The sequence below is a fragment of the Alligator mississippiensis genome, chromosome 1, assembly GCF_030867095.1.
Source record: "Alligator mississippiensis isolate rAllMis1 chromosome 1, rAllMis1, whole genome shotgun sequence".
NCBI classification, from domain to species: domain Eukaryota; kingdom Metazoa; phylum Chordata; order Crocodylia; family Alligatoridae; genus Alligator; species Alligator mississippiensis.
In genome coordinates this window covers 434,467,866-434,486,843 of record NC_081824.1, presented here as the reverse complement: position 1 = coordinate 434,486,843, position 18,978 = coordinate 434,467,866, and the positions used below count along the sequence as shown (strand labels likewise).

The window sequence follows — 18,978 nt, the reverse complement described above, 5'->3', positions numbered from 1 at the left end:
AAAACCTTAACTAAAAATGTAAAAAACATGTTTTTATACATTAAAATACTCAGTATTTCAACTTTGGATAAGTACTGAAATCATAAGAGCAATAATTGTAAAAACTGAATAAAATTCCTTCCAAATTAAACATGGAGAACTTAGATATATTAGCTGTCAGTAGTTTACATGTGAACAATTGATTATACAGGGAACTAACTCACTTACACAATAATATAGCAAAAGGCTTTAAAACAACCTACATGTAACGCAATTAATCGTTATGAAGGATACTTTAACAGTAATCATTAATATAACAGTCACAGTACTTCACAAGTGCACATGAACAAAAGAGTGTTTGTTGGGTTTTTTTTAATGTAACTGTTCTTCTGTAAAGCTTCCTTATTAATACCATTTGCAGTCTTTTATGAATAAATAAGCACAGATAAAGATTTGTCTTCTGCTTAATATTATTTTTCAAGGTTCAAAACGTTTATTTGAAGTTTAACAGAGGATATACTTCGTTGACAAACCTATAGTGATTAGATTTGTACAGGAAGAAGAAATAAGTAAACAGCATTTTTACAGCTCAATAAGGATGTATATAAAATTCAATGCTTTTGAAAAGTTGTATTAGCTTCAATCACTTGTCATAACATAAGTATTCATCATATGAATTGCAACTTGCAGCTCTATTTGCACACATTTACAATTAAACAAACATTAAGTTTTTTTCACACTTAACGTAAGAATTCTTAAGTATTGAGATGAATGAAAAAGATGCTACTTACAATTTAACAAAAAAGTTATTCCAGGCAGTATTTTTAATAACATTTCCAAATTCACTTGATTTGTTTTATATTTTATTGTGATCAAATAACTGCACAAGTTTTACAGCATAGTCACATGTTTATATTTTGCTGAAGTCACAAACACACTGACTTACATAATGATGCTCATCATTTCTGCTCTACACTACAAAGCCTATTACTGAATACAAAAATGTTTAGGTTTTACAAAAGAAACTGTTTTAAAGACTACATTAACAATAAAACCGTTTTCCAGATAACAGCTAAAATGATAAAGGCAGATCACTGGATACCTGTACTAAATTTTCTAAACAGTAAGGAATGAAAGAAGGTTTTAATATCTGCGACGTTTGTTAGGTCCTTCAAAGTTGCCCCCTGGGTTTCCTCTACCAAAGCCACCAGGTCCACCACTCACGGCACCCACGCCACTCATTGGCGGCTGAGGAGTTTCAGAGCCTGCTCTACTAACCATAGGTGAACCCATCTGTGATGGACCTCCTTGAGGGAATCTCTCATTATGCTAATATACAATGAATAAAGTCCATTTGGAACATGCCAAATTTAAGTTACAACAAAATTGGCAAAACCCAAGTGATGGTGTCATGAAGTTCAGCAGATAGTCCAGCAGAATCAGGATCCCACATAGAAGGAAGAAAGGAGCAATTAAATTAGTTATTATTTAAAAAGGTGTTGAAAATTAAAGCTTGCTAATACTGTGCTCCAACTTTCTGTAATTAAGACAAAATGTAAATAAAACTGAAATACAAGACCCATCCCCCACACAGATCATATCAGCAAACAGCTGGAATCTAATTTTAAACTGAACTCTACACAAAAATATGTATACTGTCAAAATATGTATACTATACAAAATATGTATAAATATAATTATATTTATTTGATGGGTGACAGAATACATATTTTTGAAATCTAGAAGGAAGCTATAAACATCATATATAAATGTTCCTGTACTTTAAACATATATGATAATGCTCCTGTATTCACTAGCTTGAATACAAAGGACTGTTAAAGAAAAAATGTAACTTAAAGCTTAAGTGCTTCCACAGGTTACCGACTACTGTCAAAGAAGATGAAATATCAAGGTTTCTTCAGACAGCTGAAATATTTGTATCCAACTTTAACTGAAACCAGTGCTTTTACTGTCATTTAAACAAACAAACAAAAAAATCAATGACTAAAGCTCAGATGCATTTATTTTCAAGTGAATATTTTGCCTGAATATATCAATGTTTTACTATTTATCAAGTGAAGCATAATTATAAACAGCCCAAATTGAAATGCAGATTTAAGATTAAGATCCAAATGTATTCTGCATTATATGGCTTCTTTAGTACTAAAATTAAATATAGGCCATCACAAGTGTACTTGGGTACCACTACTGTTTTCTAAAATTTTCATTAATGTCCAAATTCTGCAAATACTTACACAGGCCTGAATACTAACAGTTAACCACAGGCCAGTGTTTGCAGAGTCAGTCTCTTACATCACTAATGTTTAAAAATCTCTCTACCCTTCCCTATATATAATGTGTAATATAAATTCAATATAATATATTAATTATATGGATCCAAAGTATATATTATTACATAGTTTGATCAGATTGTCAAAAGAATTCTGTATGCAATTATCAGAAGTGGCCCCACTTTCAAAAAACATCAGTTCCCATTCAGAAAAACTGGCTGGGTTTTCAAGTGTTTTGCTCAAATACTTTGAAAACCTGACCACTTTGTGTTTATGAGATCTTCTGAAAATATAGCTTCAAAGTAGGTGTTCAGTTGGGTGCCTCTAAAAATCTGATCACTAGTCATTAATTCTGTAGTGCAGAATTTTCATTTTTGAAGTTAACTATTCAGGAATGCAACAGCTCTAGATAAAACTGTTTAATTTAAAAATAATGACCAACTTTAACAAATCTTCTTTCCACTTAGTATCAACCAACACTGAATAAGCCCTAGATGTGAAAGAATGGATTTCTTTATATACCCCAGCAACATCTTCTTAGATTGCTGGTTTAATTCTTGGACAATCAAGCAAATGAATGGGCTACCAGTATTATTAACTAGATAGGGTAGAAGTTTAAGTAGGATATCTTAAAGCTATTTGTCCTGGGATAGTCTGGTTCTCAGATTTACTTGTTTAGGAAAAAAAATATCATTCTACAAAAACATGTGGAAGGTAAAGGAGATACTGATTTTTTAAATGAAATTACTACTACGTCTCTATAAAAAATAAAAACTCTCTCATGAGTTGTAGTGAAAATCTAGGTGCATGTCCAATCTAAAAATGAAAATGAGAACTGGACTCCCCTCCCCTTCCTGGCAATACCATTCTCCATTTCCTGCAATCAAATGGCAAATGCGCTAGTTGAGTTCTTTGGGAAATAACATATAGGCAATGTGTCAGTTAAATAGTTATTTCCACAGTGCAGACACAGGGGGTTGGGGGGGGCGGGGAGGGAACTAGTGTCCAAGCAATGCCAAAAAAGGAATTATAGAATTGAGAGCACCAATATAGATCATCATCCATTTAATTTGTTTCTGACATCTGGAAGGGAACGAGTTTAAGTGTAAATAGGTTCTTCCTGTATATATGAGAAAACTGAAATGACCATTTCCAGATTAACAACATTGAGACGCCCAATATCACATTTTCTCCCTGCCCCCACCCATCCACCTTCAGTTGCAATTCAAAGCAACTACCAGAGAATGTTCTAGAGGTGATCTGAGCAAAGAAGCAGGGTTTTTCCACTGTTTCAACAAACAATCTTGCAAAACTGTAACTGATTTTTTCCTCTTTCATTATTTAGCCTTAAGAAATAAGCTTGAGGATACTAATTGTAGCAAGTATACTTAAGCCAAAAACCATTTTAGCCAAATCAGGAGCCAAACCAGATCAGCAGTGCTGTAACTCTCAGCAAGACTTAAGTTGATGGTCGTGTATTCACTCTATACAATGGCTCTTTGGCTAATTTGACTCCTTGCAACACCATTTGTGGGAGATATGAAAGAAATGAGCTGGCTCCCAGAAAATGTGTTAGTAAAAGTCTTGTAACTGAAATGGGTTGCCTTCATTCTCACTACAAAAAGATTATTAAAGTCAAGGCATATTCTGTAGAAAAACTAAAATCTCAAACTCTTGTTCAAGCAAGCAAGCAAAGCAGCAAGCAATTTCATGAACACATATAGTGGTTACCATATTGGCTTTTTTCTTTGAGGAAGAAGTCAAAGGAAAGCAGGGATTTGTGTTTCAGCATTCCAACAAAGCTATGCTCTTACTTTTCTACTCTTTACATCATATCACCACCAGAACACCCCAACAGAAGTATATTCACTCAAACAGAAAGCATATAAAAAAAATCAGACAGCTATTTCTCTACAGAAGACATCATAGCTAGGAAAAGGGGTGTATGGATTGGTGGGCAAAATCAGTTTGCAACATCTATGCTCTGTATCCCATGGGTTATATCTACAAGAATTTCATTTCCAATGGTATAGTTACTATCATAACTTGTTTCAATGTGTTTATACACAGAAGTAACTGATTTTTAAAGAAGTAAATTACATGAAGATATCTTCACACTACATCACACTATATGGATTAATGGCGTTGCTCCCCTTAATCTATTACATAACTGTTTAACAATCTAATATGAAAGCAAATACGATTTAATTTGATAATCAACAGCATATCTAAGGCCTAATGTAATAGTGGTGAAATTTAACCTTACACAATACTTAGGTGCCATATTCTTTCTAAGTTTTATAATATGATGAAATACCTGTATGATAAAAAAATCTTTCCTGACAGGTTTTACAGACAGTTGCACTGTAACTGAGAGAAATTTTAGTACATGGCTAATTTTTAAAAAGCCCAGAAAACTTCTTGGAAGACTGGCACTCACCAAAAGCTTTAATTTAATTCAGGATATTCAATATTTCCAACTAATATCCTAGATAAATTTTCTGGATAAGCGTTACAGCAAAAAAACCTCCTGCTGTGGCATACATAATTTAAACAAAGATATCTTTTATGCGTTGCCTGTAACATACTACAAACTGTTTTCAACTTCCCAAAAATACTTTCCTGTGAGAGTAGTTTTTAAAAAATCTAGTAATATACTACCAATTAGCTTTCAGTGTGAAGATATCTTTGGTGAAAATAATGTCCCATGAGACATAATTGATAAAAGTAATTAAATTTGATAATGATACATTACCACTGCTCCATTATCTGGCATCATTGGTGTTCCCATATTTGCAGCTCCTTCTGGTCCCATGGAAGGACCAGGACCCATTGCAGGGCCAGGCAAAGTTCCTCTGTTGTTCATATTCATACCCATCATTGGAGGAGGACCTTGGCTACCAGCAGGTGCTGGGCTAAACGCATCTATGCAAAACAATCTATACTTAGAGCTGTCCTAACTGAATTTTACAAGCAAAAAAAAACCAATTTACAATATTTAAGAAACCAACCATTTAAGACCTCCATTACTTAAAATATAAGTTTTTATCTTTTGAGACTGTACATCTGCTCTGAAACATACTTCTATACTTAAATTTAAAAACAAGTGCATTTTCAGAGCCTCCTTTATGTATGAAGATATTCTCTTCCCTTCACATAAGAATATCAAAGTTTACAATGAAATGTAGCTCTATTATATTTGCATGGAAGATTACTGAATGCTATTCCTAAGTTTTATACACACAATACATAAATTAAAAAATGCTTTAGTCACTATGCAGTAACGTGCCAATTGTTACCTATAATGCACCTATTTTGGTATCAATTTAGGTATCTGTAATTATGTAGGAGTTGAAAATATTATAAATAATGTAATATCTGAAAAGGCAAAAGTAAAGATGGCACTTTAATCCATATTAAAAATAAATCAACTGCTATAAGAACAACTTAATGTTTAAATTATTTTTGAAAAACAGCTGTTACCAAAGTAACAGTTAGCAAACCAAATAGTGAAAGATTAAGAAAAGTTTAATAAAGATCTTTATAGATGGTATTTATAATGTTCAACCGATTCCAAATTAAAAATTGCACTTCACAATGCATCCTTCAAACTTTTGATTTACTGTTGGTACAGTATAGATATAAAAAACAAATAAAAACAACACAAAAAACCACCATCACCACCACCAACCCCCCCCCCCCCCCAAAAAAAAAGAAGAAAGAAATAGCAAGCTGTGGTGGAATGAAAGCTTAGCTATAATAAATGTCAGCCAATTAATATCCATTTCTTAATACACGCTTTAGAGCTGACAAATAAGAAAAACTATGCATTTAAAACTTGTGTTAATAGAAATAAAATTGTGATGATGTTCTCAATTTGTGTCACCAAAATTAGACAGGTGATGGATGGTACAATGTTTGAGTCATACTGCCAATGTACTATTCAGCCAAGCATGCATGTAGGTTTGTCGACAATACATAAATGAGAAGAAAATGTAGTATTTATAATTTTCCAGGGTTTGAAGCCATTTATCACTATAATATGTAGGATTAATTTAGTTTTTGAACACATGCTGCCAAATAGATAGACTAGAATACTTAAGTATGGCTTTCCATCCCTGAGTAACATTCCTCATTAGAATTACCATCTTTCATGTTATGCATAAATTATCAATGCAGAACTGAATACAAAGTCAATTAGCATAGCAATTATAGTGCTATTGTTTTATGTCTGCATATGAAACTTCATCTCTGCTACCAGCAATAAGCACTAGTATCACAGCGATCAGCCAGTGAACTGCTGCACACAAAGATGCAGATGCATGCCAGGGATACTTGATTAGTGCTGAAATCACACCGTCATACTGATCCTGAATATGATTTCCGTAAGAGGTTTAGGTTTTGCAAAAGATCTGTGGCTGTATGGCAAGGGTAACTGGTACACAGCTTGCTTTTAAAAGTTATAGTGGAGAAGGGAGTAAGCCCTTTAATTTTAAAAGTTTGAACATTTCAACACATCTTTGAAGAATTATTCCTCTAGGCTGGCTCTGATCAAAAGCTCCCTTCGCCCATTAGCAGAACTTCTATTGAAAGTAAGGGCTGGGCTGAGTCCATTTTTGCAAATATATCATGGATCCCTTACTAATTCTGGCCATCCAAAGGAGCAAATACAGGAAGAAAATAGTATGGTATAATAAAATAGTATATATTTTATAGTAAATATAGCAGGCCACATGCATCTTCAAAAGGTGGAAGTACACTGCCTGTAGTAAAGGAAGTGCACAGTGCTAGTTTGATTTATGAGAAAATGGTGCGTACACAGCTATCATTGCATGCAAAGTTCTATCCTTAAGAACTGTTTCTTTTCTGTATTGTTATCAAGTAAACAGATCGTGTTTTCATCTAAAGACAGAGTTGAGTATGTGTGTTGCCATGTAAGTCTTTCTTATCCAGTTTTACTCATCTATTAACAGCAGAAAAAAAGCCTTCCCACACAGCCCGCTTTCTCTTCATAAAACAATTTCTAATTTGATATACATGTTAAAAGCCCTTTTAAACAGCTACAGCTGGAAAGGAAATAGGTATTAAACCAATGTATAAAACAACTTAAGATTGCTGCTTTATAGCTTTACATTCTTTATTGTAGTATAACATGTATTCAAAGAAGCCTAAAAACACATACTGAAAATACCACTGCTACTGTATATTTCTGAATTTGCTGTGAACTAACTGGAACAGTAAAAACTGCTTACAGTAAAAACATGATATGCAATATTGCAGTGGTGCTCAACTCCAAGGGCACAGGCCAGATTTGGCCTACAGAGCCATCTTCCCACAGGTTTAGAAATTAGACGAGAATGTTATTGGGGGGGGGGCGGGGGGGAGGAAGAGCTGGCAGCACTGCCACTCCTCACAGACTGGCATGTGGCTAGAACTGGGTCAGGCCAGTGCTCAGCCAGATCTGGGGGCACAAGGATGCTCCATGGCCAGATCACACCCATGGTGACCCCCTGCTGAATCTGTGAATCTGGCTCCACTCTACTCATCTGACCTGCAGGGCCGAACAGACCTATCACCACTGCAATAACACATATCATGGAGCTAAGTGCTATAAAATGTATTTACAATTTCAAGAAATAAATTATATTTACTTAAGATGACTTTTATTTAGCAAATGTTTAAATAAAAATTCTGCTGGAAAATTCATTCAATTATATTTTCAACATTTTAAACGTATTCTGTCAAAGTTAATCGTTTCCTAGCTCTTTTTTTAGCCTACATCTTCCTTGATTTTCTTACACTAAATTTCTGGAGATTTTAGCTTTTTAAATAATATTTTAAAAGACATGTTATACTAATCCTCTCTTATGTATGTATTTTTTTCTATTAGTGCAAGTGACAATTTTGGTGGAATACATCTTAGATTAAAACTATTCAATTGTTACTGGAAATTTACATAAACATGCAATGCATACTCCAGTATGTATGAAGTTATTTAATTCTTCAAGCCGTTGTTAAAATTTATAAAACGTACCCTACAAACAGACCTGAAATATGTTATTAAGCCATAAAATGAATATACAGCAAAAGTTCTGTTAACTGGCATTTTACAAGCCAGCATGCTCAATTAATGGGCACGCCGGCTTGTAAGGTAAAAGTGAAATGGGAAGTGCCCACTGTGGCACTTCTGGGTTCTCTGAGTCCCCACAGCCCAGGGGCAAAGCAGCCTGCACTGCTGAGCCCCCATGGCCCAGGGGCCTAACAGGCTGTGCGATGGCCCGCCTCCCTGTTCCACAGGGCCTGCAGGGCCCACAGGAGGGGCAGCGATGTGGCAGGAGGGGTGGAAGGATGCCCCAGACACAGCGGGAGAAGTGGTGGCCTGGGCCACTCAATTGACCGGCATATTTTGTTATCCGGCATACCCCATTCCCAGGGGATGCTGGATAACAGAGCTTTTACTGTAGTCCATTTTTAAGGTTATAATTTAAAGCATGGCTAAATGAAAAATAGGGCACCAAAAATGAATCTTCATGGCTGATAAATTTTAACAGACTGCTTCCTAAAAGTTATTCTAATAAACTTTTTAACTTTTGAGTTTTAACATTCTGTAAAAGTAAACACCATTTGGTCAAAAGTCATCCGTGTTGACTGACTATATAAAAATACCACATTTTCTTGCATAAAACACATGTCTATTCCCCAAAAATCAGCCCCCAAGTTGGGGCACATCTGTTAAGTAGAGAAATTGACTTTCCACCCAGGACAAACACCCTGCGCTTTGATTTCTGCAGCTGTGGTATTACTATTCAGGTAGCTAAGGGAATCAATTGACTTAATGGCTCATTCTCCACTCCACAGGTGTTAACAGATTATCTCTTTAACAATCTTGACGTTTCACTAAACAATCTAATGTCTCTTCGGGCAATTTTGCTGTCTGCTACCTGTTCCTGGTTTCTCTCCTATTTCACAGCCTAAGCAGGAAAGGAGGGCCAGTCAGATGAAGATTAGGTTCACTCCCTTTCTAGAGAGCCATAACTCTTTCTTCTGCCTTTCAAAAACAAGGTATGTATTACATTCCAGGCTGTGTTGTATGCAAGAAAATATAGTAAATACTTACTTCAAATAGGTTTGGTTTCATTTTTTAGCTTGAACACTCAGTTAATTAAAAAAAGGTTTGTAACAGTGACAATACCTCCCTGAGGCTAGAAATAATATTGCAAGACCATTTGCAGCTACTGACCTGCAACACTATTAAAATCTTCAGGTAAGTATTTTATAGCTTTTTATAAAAATAAACACATCACCAAAAATTAACTAAAAACATGAACTGGACGAGTGCAAATCTATGTACCTGACTGTACATTGCAGTCCGATTCCTGCATTTAGACAGGATTCTTCCCTTTTTTTTCCTTCCACAAAGAATTATAAATGCTAGAAATGCTTTTCATCATATGTGTTCTATGTTAACATCCTCACATGCCCTTTTATAATTTACTGACTGTAAATTAGTCCAAGTTTCTCCCACACTCAGATCAATATAATAAAATGCAAGTATGCTAAGTACTTGCAAATATTTTAAGGATCAATTAAAAACCAAATGGGTAGGATGTTATATTGCTCACCACTAAAATGTTTATTCTTTATTACTAGTACTTTCCACTAATATTTAATACCAAGGAGCAACATGTACAGTCCCAAAGAAATTAAATCTTAAATTAAGAAAGCCTTTTTCCTTCAGATCCCTACCTCCCATGTTTATTGCTCCACGAGGACCCATATCACCCATTCTCATTTCCTGTTCTCTCTGAAAGTAAACATAGTTTTCATGGTCAACCTATCATTCTTAGAATGTTAACATTCCCATCTACTAAAAAAGCAAAATGATTTATTTTCAAGTCTAAATCTTAACTTCTTTAGTCATATTTACAAAAAACCAAAAGGAATATAATTATAATCTCCAATTTATGGTTTGGAATTATTTGGTAAGAATTCAAACAGGAAAACACGCATAACCATTTTGTATTAGGTTTAAGGGACTTTTAAATCTTACAGAACAGTTTCATGCATCAGATGCAGTAGTCTATCATTGCTGATTTTATTTTTAGACCGACACTTTATTCTCACCAAACAGTTTGCTCAAATATGAAAACACAATTTTTTCACTTTTCATTTTTAAATAGGATGAGAACTCCAGCTGCCTTGCAGCCTGACATACCCAAAAAATTCAAACTGAAAGGCATTACCAAAAAGAATGTCAAAAAATCACTACTAGAGAAAACACAAGCATGTCTTTCAAAGATCATTTAAATTAAAAAAAAAAAAAAATTACCTCTTACATCCAAATAAAAGAACGTGTTAAAAGAATAGACTTTAGAATTTAGTAGGAAACAATGCAATGCATTTACAAGAGAAGAAAACACATCGAGTGAAAGCCATACGGTCTGCCTTCCCCCCACCACGCAACTTCCATAAATTTAAAAGTATACTGTACACTTGGGTAGACATGTACCTCTTGGGCATTAGCAAATGCTATACAAAAAGAAGGGGTAAATTTATAGAAATAAATACAGAGGACAAACACTTTAGGGTGTAATTTTATCTCTTAAACAATCACTTCACTTATAAATATTTAGGAATAAAAAATTTAGCATTCATTTTATAAATACTCCAATCAAGAGACTAAAGGTGCAATTGTCCTAACACTGCTGAACCATTCAGTCTTTTACATACTGGATGTGGATTTTAAATAGTAATTATTACAATTTAGACTAACAAGTGCATACATTTGAGTCTTGCAGAACTGTCTTCATGCAACTTAATCATGATCTAATTACATAATAATGCTGAAGATAGCTGCATCAGTGTGTCTGAAGCCAGCAACTCTTGAAAAATTATCAGTACAGAACAAATTTTTGTAATGTTGTTCAAATACAGGAACTTGTCATAAGTAGAAAACTGAAATGATTTATAGCTAAGACAACTGATGGTAGTTCACATTAACTTGGAAAACACAAGGTATACTCTGAAGACCTCAGTTAACAGTACTTGGTAGTTAATTTTGGATAAATCATGATTCAGTAAGGAGAGGAAGAGTTAAGACACTCCATCATTGAAGGCTAAAGATTGATATTGGTAATTAAAATTAAGGATTGCTCCATTAGCAATTTGAACAAAAATGTATTCTCTCCCCACCACCCCCTTCTTTTCATGCCCCAAACACTAAGATTCCTAAAAGGTGTTAATTCATAACTATGAATGATACTCAACCATTTATCCATGGATTCAATATAGGACAATTTTCTCCATGTTTTTTTTCTAATGTGTCTCAACCCTGACCCAAAGAGACAACTTAAAGGAAGAAGAGAGTAGTTCATTCTGGAAGCCTGTTCACTCTTTAGTAAGGGGAAATACACCAAAGGAAGTAAACCTAGTTGATTTTTTTTTTTTTTTTTTGCGACTATAAGAGCTAGACAGACCATGAATACATTTCACAGTCATAAAACACAGATTCTATATCTTAATTTTAACTGAGGTGTCCCAGATTGGATTCAAATGTGACCTAGAGATGAAATTGTCCAAATCTCATTACCATCTCTCTGCAACACCTAAGTTCCTCTGCATATACCTACCTTCAAGAAATCAGCTGCATCCAAGTAAATTACTGAAAATAACCTAGTCTGGGGCACTGCCAATTCCCACAGCACAAAAAACCCAGAATTGGTATAATCTTAGAACTACTGCACAAAAGTCTCTTAGGAAAGAGGCTAGTCACCTGCAGACCCAGTTTAATAAATGTAAGCTGTATCATACCAAACTGGGAGTTGCCTTAAAAAAACGTAATGAATATATGAACCCCCTTTGTTTAATTTGAAAGATGGAAACATTAAACAAACATATGCTGCAATTAGTCAGTAAAGACACCCCTGAACAATCAATGAGTGCTGAATTTATATTACTGAACTTCAAACAATTTTCATTGTCAGAGTCACTATTCAAAGAGTAAAAGGTAGCATTTCAGGTGGCTAACTCAAGAGCCACCTAAGTTTTCCTTGCAAGCTACTGGCTATCTATTAGTTAACCACTATTCCTACAGTGTCCCCACTCTCTGGTTTTCACCTTTTTTCCTTAGTATTTCATTGTAATTTTTACATGCTTCAGAAAAGAGTTATTCTCTTATTTTGTGAAGCAACTGTATGCTCTGGGTACTCAAACATAACAATTCACCTAATAAAAAGAGAAAGCATGGTGCCTTTGAAAGAAGCAATTATTTCCAAAAAGTTTTAACTGTTACTATATGGTATTAATGTGATTTAATTCTTAAAAAGATATACCACCAATAATATCATATATTCACATTAAATCCACCTATTGAATTATAAGGCTGCTAGCACTCCCAGCTTTGAACAAGAGCTGAAATCCATTCCATGCAACTGGCAACCTATGTATTATCAAAGGGTAGTGTGGCAGCAAGGCAAAGTTGCTCCTCTCCTAGGAAAAGCGTACTTACCCCACTTCTCAATATTATTGCTTATACTATTGTTCATCAGCAGCCAGTTTCAGCCCCTTCTCTAAAACCACCTCTGGCAATTGAATTGAAGCTACCTGAGGTGGGGTGGAATTTTGTGAAATTTTACACAACTAAAATTCCTGAAGCATGTAAGAAATACCTATAGTCTTACACGACAAAAAGAGCTCTAGGTGCAAGTTATCCATTTTCACATCAATGAAAAAGAGCAGAGACCTGTAACTGAATGAATCTCAATACATAGGTCCAAATATATTAACAATCTTCAAAACATTATTCCATTGATTTTTTATACTTAAATAAACACATATTCTTTAAGTCCACTTCTCAACTTCCTAAGATTATGATTTAGGAAAGGTTTCCGTGGATGAGAAATGGAAAATTCTCCATCATTAGATATACTTTACCCTGTCACATTAAAAGAATTCACAGTTCAAAATACTAAGTTGAAAAAAAACCCAACAAAGTAATCACCACATTTTTTCCTGGAGAACTTGGCCTTGCACTTCCAGCAAGCCAAAGCAGCAAAAATATTCTACTAAATATATTGCACTATTCATTGTAATAAACATTTTTAAAAATATAGATCTGAAAGGGAATATATACTGGCAAATAACTGTAAATGGCAAAAAATAAGCATACCAAATATCTATTAGTTATATTCGGTTTCTATCAGATTGTAGCCCACAGAGTTCTCTTTAACACTTTGTAGCAGAGGGTGCAATTCCCGATCCACGTAGAGCTGTTCACTCACCTTGTAAGCTGAAAATTAGCAGTCACAAATGTGGCAATGGGAAAAGCATGAAATTAGAGAAGAAACTCTACACGCTGGTAAAACATAACACTTGCTTAAAAATTACTTCACATCTTTGAAATTAGGATTTCCAATTCCTTAAAACGTGGCATTGAAATTAAAAGCCCATCTTAATTTTGTCAAGCAAAAACAAAACTCATATCATCTAATGTTTTCCCCTTACCCCCTAAAAAGTCTGACGAGTTAAAAAGGCAACAGGATTTATGGTATGTCCCAGGAGACTATGCTTGACTAAAAGGTGAGATAAGACCAGAGCCCAGCACATCAGTTTATCTTAAATTAAAGACATTTTCTGGAAAAAGTGGTTAATATTTCTTTACAAGCATTAGATCATATAACATTCTGCACTAGCATTTACACCTTAGTAGGAATGTAACAGGTTCAAAAAAGATGCATTACATTGGATTAAATATTTTTAGGAGTATGGAAAATATTAACTCCATTTCAAAGTTCAGATAGCGCAAATTCAATTTTAGGATTTACTGCTCCAGAAATTAAATGGACCCCATCTTCTCTGCCCCCCCCCCCCCCCAAATTACTGGAGATGAAAGAGCAAACATTTGCCAATGAACTATACCAAATGTTGATTAAAGTCAGCTACTGGATCCAAACAGATCAAGTGTCCTCCTAAATGTTATAAACAACTGCAAATCAGTGCAGATGAAATGTTTTAAAGAAAGAATTTTAATTTAAATTGAACTTTGGTTTAAATTAAAATTTTCTATTTTAAAAGTAAACCAATTTAAGATTAAATTGCAATTGCAATAAGCATATACTAATGTTTACACTTAGTATAGTCAAGTAATTTACATTAAATAAATAATATTAAAATTAAATACATTTTTAACTCCAAGAGTCTAGACCAGGGGTCAGCAACCTACATCCCATGGGCCAGATTCTTTTAAAGCTCCAGTGTAAGGCAGAGACTGTGGGACATCCTAAAGCAATGAAATAGAAGGGGCCTCCATCCTTTGCACCCCCCCCCAGCCTCCCAACACACACACCTGGTCACAACCTGTCTGGGTACTACCACACAGAGCTTAGTAGTGTGGGACCAAGTACAGGCACAAGCTGTGCAGATGAGGCATGCAGGGAAACTAAGACATGGGTTGTGGGTCGGTTGGAGAGCAGCAGTGACAACCAAGAAGGAAAGGGCAAGTAACACCTGGAAACCCCTTTAATCCTTCTTCTCTACTGAGCTTGGGACCCCACCACCCAGGATTCATAGCAGAAAGGTGACATTTGAAAAGATGGATTTCCAGGGCAAGGGTTAGAAAAGACTAAAAGTTCATGGAGAAGCCCCAGAGCACCCAAGCCCTAGGAACCATGAGCCAGGGGCCACACAGCAGTTCTATGTAAATACTGCATTCCTCTGAATCTAAGATATGCTTTTTAAAACCAACATTTTTTAAATTTCCTGAGTTTTAAATTTGATTAAATAAACAGTTGTTATGGGCATAATTGATATTTTATCCTTGTCCATGTGGTTTTATCTGACTGTCTTAAGAAAAAAATTAAAACGAGATCTGGGTAGCTCTGAAATTGAACGGCAACTTATATTCAAAAGAAAAATTGTAATAAATAATTTACGTTGTGCATTTTAATGGAATTCCAATCTCCCTCCAAACAGTCTGACGACAAATCTTGAACAAACTATTATAATCTAATAGAAAAGCAATGTGCCCTTCAGATTTTCTATCATTAAACCTGTAAAATTTAGGAGTCTGCATAAAATTACTGTTTAAATCAATGTGTACCTATAGTTTATTTTCTCCAGTAGACAAGAAAATTCAAATGTAATGCAAACACTATTTGTATTAAACTTGTGTTAATGGTTACCAACCAGTGAGAATCAAGATCCATACAAAAATCAAAACAAGTTATTTAAAATCAAGGCTTCCTGTTTGCTGACTGTAATGGTTATTCAAATAAATCCTCAGCTACTAATACTGATTCTACAAGGATCAAACTATGAAAGATGAAGCCAACCATTTCTATTTTTTCAGTTTATAAAATATACACATATAAACACTACATTTTGATGTTTTAAATTTTTCTAATGGTAGCAAGAAGGATGAAGATAGCTGTTGACAAAACAAATATAATGATCACTTTAATGGAAGATAAGAATAATAGTAACATATCCTAAACGTTTCATACTTGAATAATCCCACTGCTTCAGTAAAACATCTATATTTGTTTTAGAGAAGTAAACTACAACAGTTTCTTTTAAAACATATGAGTAATGAGCAGAGCTACTAGAACTAGTTGTTTCAACCTGTACTTTTACAGGTTTAGCAATCGCATGAGAATTCCCATCCTGAACTCCTGTGACTTGAGTTTTGTTTTGGGAGGTGTACTGGAAGTACCACTCACTTTCATAGAAGCTACCCCCTTTTCCCAATCTAGACAACATGTGGAATTTGCTGTAGCTAAAAGAGGTCCCAATCATTCAATCTCAAAGAGAAAACATTTGCAGCTAACAGTGTCTAAAACCCTTAGCATTCACTGTTTTTGACCTATTTGTAAAATAAAATTCATACATGGATATTTTCTTCAGCAGATAGAATACAACATATTTCAAAAAACATTTCACAATAGAAAGCTTCTAGGAAGTTACACTGCAAGGCAAAATGCATATGGGTTTGAGTCTAATACCCTGGCATACAAGCAAAATAGTGTTGCACAAAAATAGGTAGTACCAACAGGCCAGATAATGTACAGGCATTAAACATATTAAGGTATTATACACATACATATTTTTGGCCACTGCCAACATAAAAGCTAATAGAACATTCAATTGTACAACAGTTCATAAATATACTCTAATATTTCATCCAACAACATAAAATTCAAGCTTGAACAGGATACAATTTAATGTAAAGAAATATATTAGCTTGTGGAGTTGAGTGTGTAATTAGCAGGGATCCGGGTGTTCCCCCTCCCATGGGGGAAAAAAAAACACACATTTTCGCTTTTAACAAAGAAAAAGATGGATTTCTCATTTTAACAGAGAAACACACAGATTTTCCACTTTTGCAAAGAGGTCTCTGCAGGCTGGCAGAGTTCCAGCCTGCAAGGGGCTGGAGGGAACAGGAGGAGAGCAGTCAGGCAGGGGGTCCCAGGGTCATGTGCACACGTACGCATGCACATAGCCACCAGGCACCCTGGAGAGCAGCTCCCACAGGTAAGTCTGGTGGGGGAGGGGCGTGGAATTGAAGGTCCCATAGGAAGGGAGTTGGGCAGGGCTAGGACTGCTGCCACTGCCCAGCTGGGGTGGTGCGTGGGACTTGGGGCCTAGGGAAATGCTCGGCCACAGTGGAGTGGACCGTCACAGATGGCTTGTCTGGGCAATGAGGGTTGGCTCCCCACTGATACACATACTCCCAAAGGGCAGGAGGGGGCATGTACCCTCCAGATTTGTGCATGTGGCAGAGGCAGGCTGCCCACTCCAGGCTCCCTGCCCTGCTGCTACCAGGGCCTGTGCAGTTCAGCAGGTGGGATCCAGCACAGCAGGGCAGAGCAGGGCAGGAAAGCTTCTTACTGCTGCAAGCCCCATGCCACCCTGGCAAAGTGCCCCCTGCCCATCCAACAGCAGTGGGTGCAGCGGTGCAGAGTCCTACCCCTTGCTGCTGCCAGGCAGGCAGCGGGTGCATCACCAGGGTGGCACAGGGCTTGCAGCGGTAAGGAGCTTCCCTGCCCAGCCCTGCTGGGTCCCACCTGCTGGGCTGCAGAGGCCCCAGGGGGAGGGAAGCAGTGTGGGAAGCCCAAGCCAGCAGCAGGCTGTGGCTTGGGAGTGAGGGGTCTGGACCTGCACCCTGGTAAGCAAAGGGGGCAGGGGCAGAGGGAGCTCAGATTTTCCATGATAAAAGAGAGAAAAAGGAGGCAGGAGAAAATACTTGAATAAGGCTAGCTCTTTAACATAAAAAATGTTAAATACTCCAAATATATTAATACAGAACTTACAAATATCTTCCCTTAACTCTAGAGGATTCCCCAATAGGCCTCGTTTTTTAAAATTCTGTAATAAAACCTGCAACTAAAACTGTGGGTTATTTATTTGGGGAGATACTGCCCGTCTTTCAGGCATGTAACATTTCTCTACTGCATGGCTCTCTACCCTACCCTAAGTTCTACCAGCAACCAAGGAACAAAGTATTTTTGAAAAAGAGCCGACTTAAACAGCTTCTACTTTAAAGATTCAATAAAGAATCAATTGAAATTAACTTATATATTTAATTACTCCCCTTGGAAGACACCAACTCTTAGCTTTCTCTTTTTTGACTACAGAAAAATAATAGAGCCATTTTTCCATTGCAAAGAATTCCGGAAATCCACAAGTAGAATGTGTTTTTAACAGTATGGAAACCTGGATGAAATCTCTAGGATTATTTTATCTGTCATGCAAGGCTGCTAATAATGCATGGCATTCTGTGGTACCCTCAAGAAGGATGCCAAGGTACCTTGGTTAAGAATTACTGTTTTATAGTCTTACTGTATTTGCTGTATTAGTATTTAAACTAAAACAGTTTCCATAGCCCTTTATAGCTTCTACAGCTGTGCTGGGCTGATGATGGAAGAAGAAACATCACTGCATGTTTATTATCTATATGCGCACACCTACCCATGACACTTTGAAGTTGTAACTTCCCTTGTGCCGTAAATCCTAATGTAACATTATTTATTATAATGTAATATTATTATTATAAGCCCTAATCTTGATTACTTAAGCCTTGTCTGTGCTAGGGATATTTTCAAAAAAATAATTACCATTGCTTCTAACATGGTTCCAGTTCCATTAATGTTAGCAATGTTAACAGCCCCACCTTAAACACAATCTTAAACACTGTCACAGAACCTTGGTTAGAGCAAACCTAATCAATAGTGTATAAAACAAGCAGCAAGCAGTAGCTCAAACATTGCACTTATTTTGAATAAACGAACAGTACAAGCTTGATTGTTAGCTGCCATATTTCCATTATAATGAAGTTCTTCATATGAAAAGTGCTTTAATAATCAATTATAATAAGACTGAATCCCATTACCTGACGTAAGATTCTCAGGTCTTCCTGTTATTTTAAGGCTTGTCCAACTGGTGGCCCCCCAACTGTTAACAAGTGGCCTGTGGCTTCTGTCCCACTACAACTGTCCTCCACCTTCTCCCCAGCCATTGTTCCTGCCATAGCTGCCAGGTTTTTTGGGTTCCCTCCTGCTTCTAATTCCTGCCCTCCTTCCTGAGGGCTGGGCAGTGCAATAGGTGGATGGCTGGGGTGCCTGCACTGTACGTGCAGGGCAAGGGGAACCAGGCTGTTCACTGCATTGATATACAGGATGGACGGGTTGCCAGGTTGTATGCAGTCAGGGAGGTA

At 36.1% G+C, this 18,978-nt stretch overlaps 1 protein-coding gene across 1 annotated transcript in view; it reads right to left on the bottom strand.

Moving 5' to 3' along the window:
• Nucleotides 1-449: 449 nt before the first annotated feature.
• Nucleotides 450-18,978, bottom strand: part of PSPC1 (paraspeckle component 1) — a 53,296-nt gene continuing 34,767 nt past the window's right edge. Inside the window, exons 7-9 of the mRNA XM_006274076.4 lie at nt 10,017-10,074; nt 5,026-5,195; nt 450-1,308 (exon numbers count right to left, since the gene is read on the bottom strand). Coding sequence (XP_006274138.1) covers nt 1,123-1,308; nt 5,026-5,195; nt 10,017-10,074 — 414 coding nt within the window. The 3' untranslated portion in view covers nt 450-1,122. The remainder of the gene's footprint in view (nt 1,309-5,025; nt 5,196-10,016; nt 10,075-18,978) is intronic.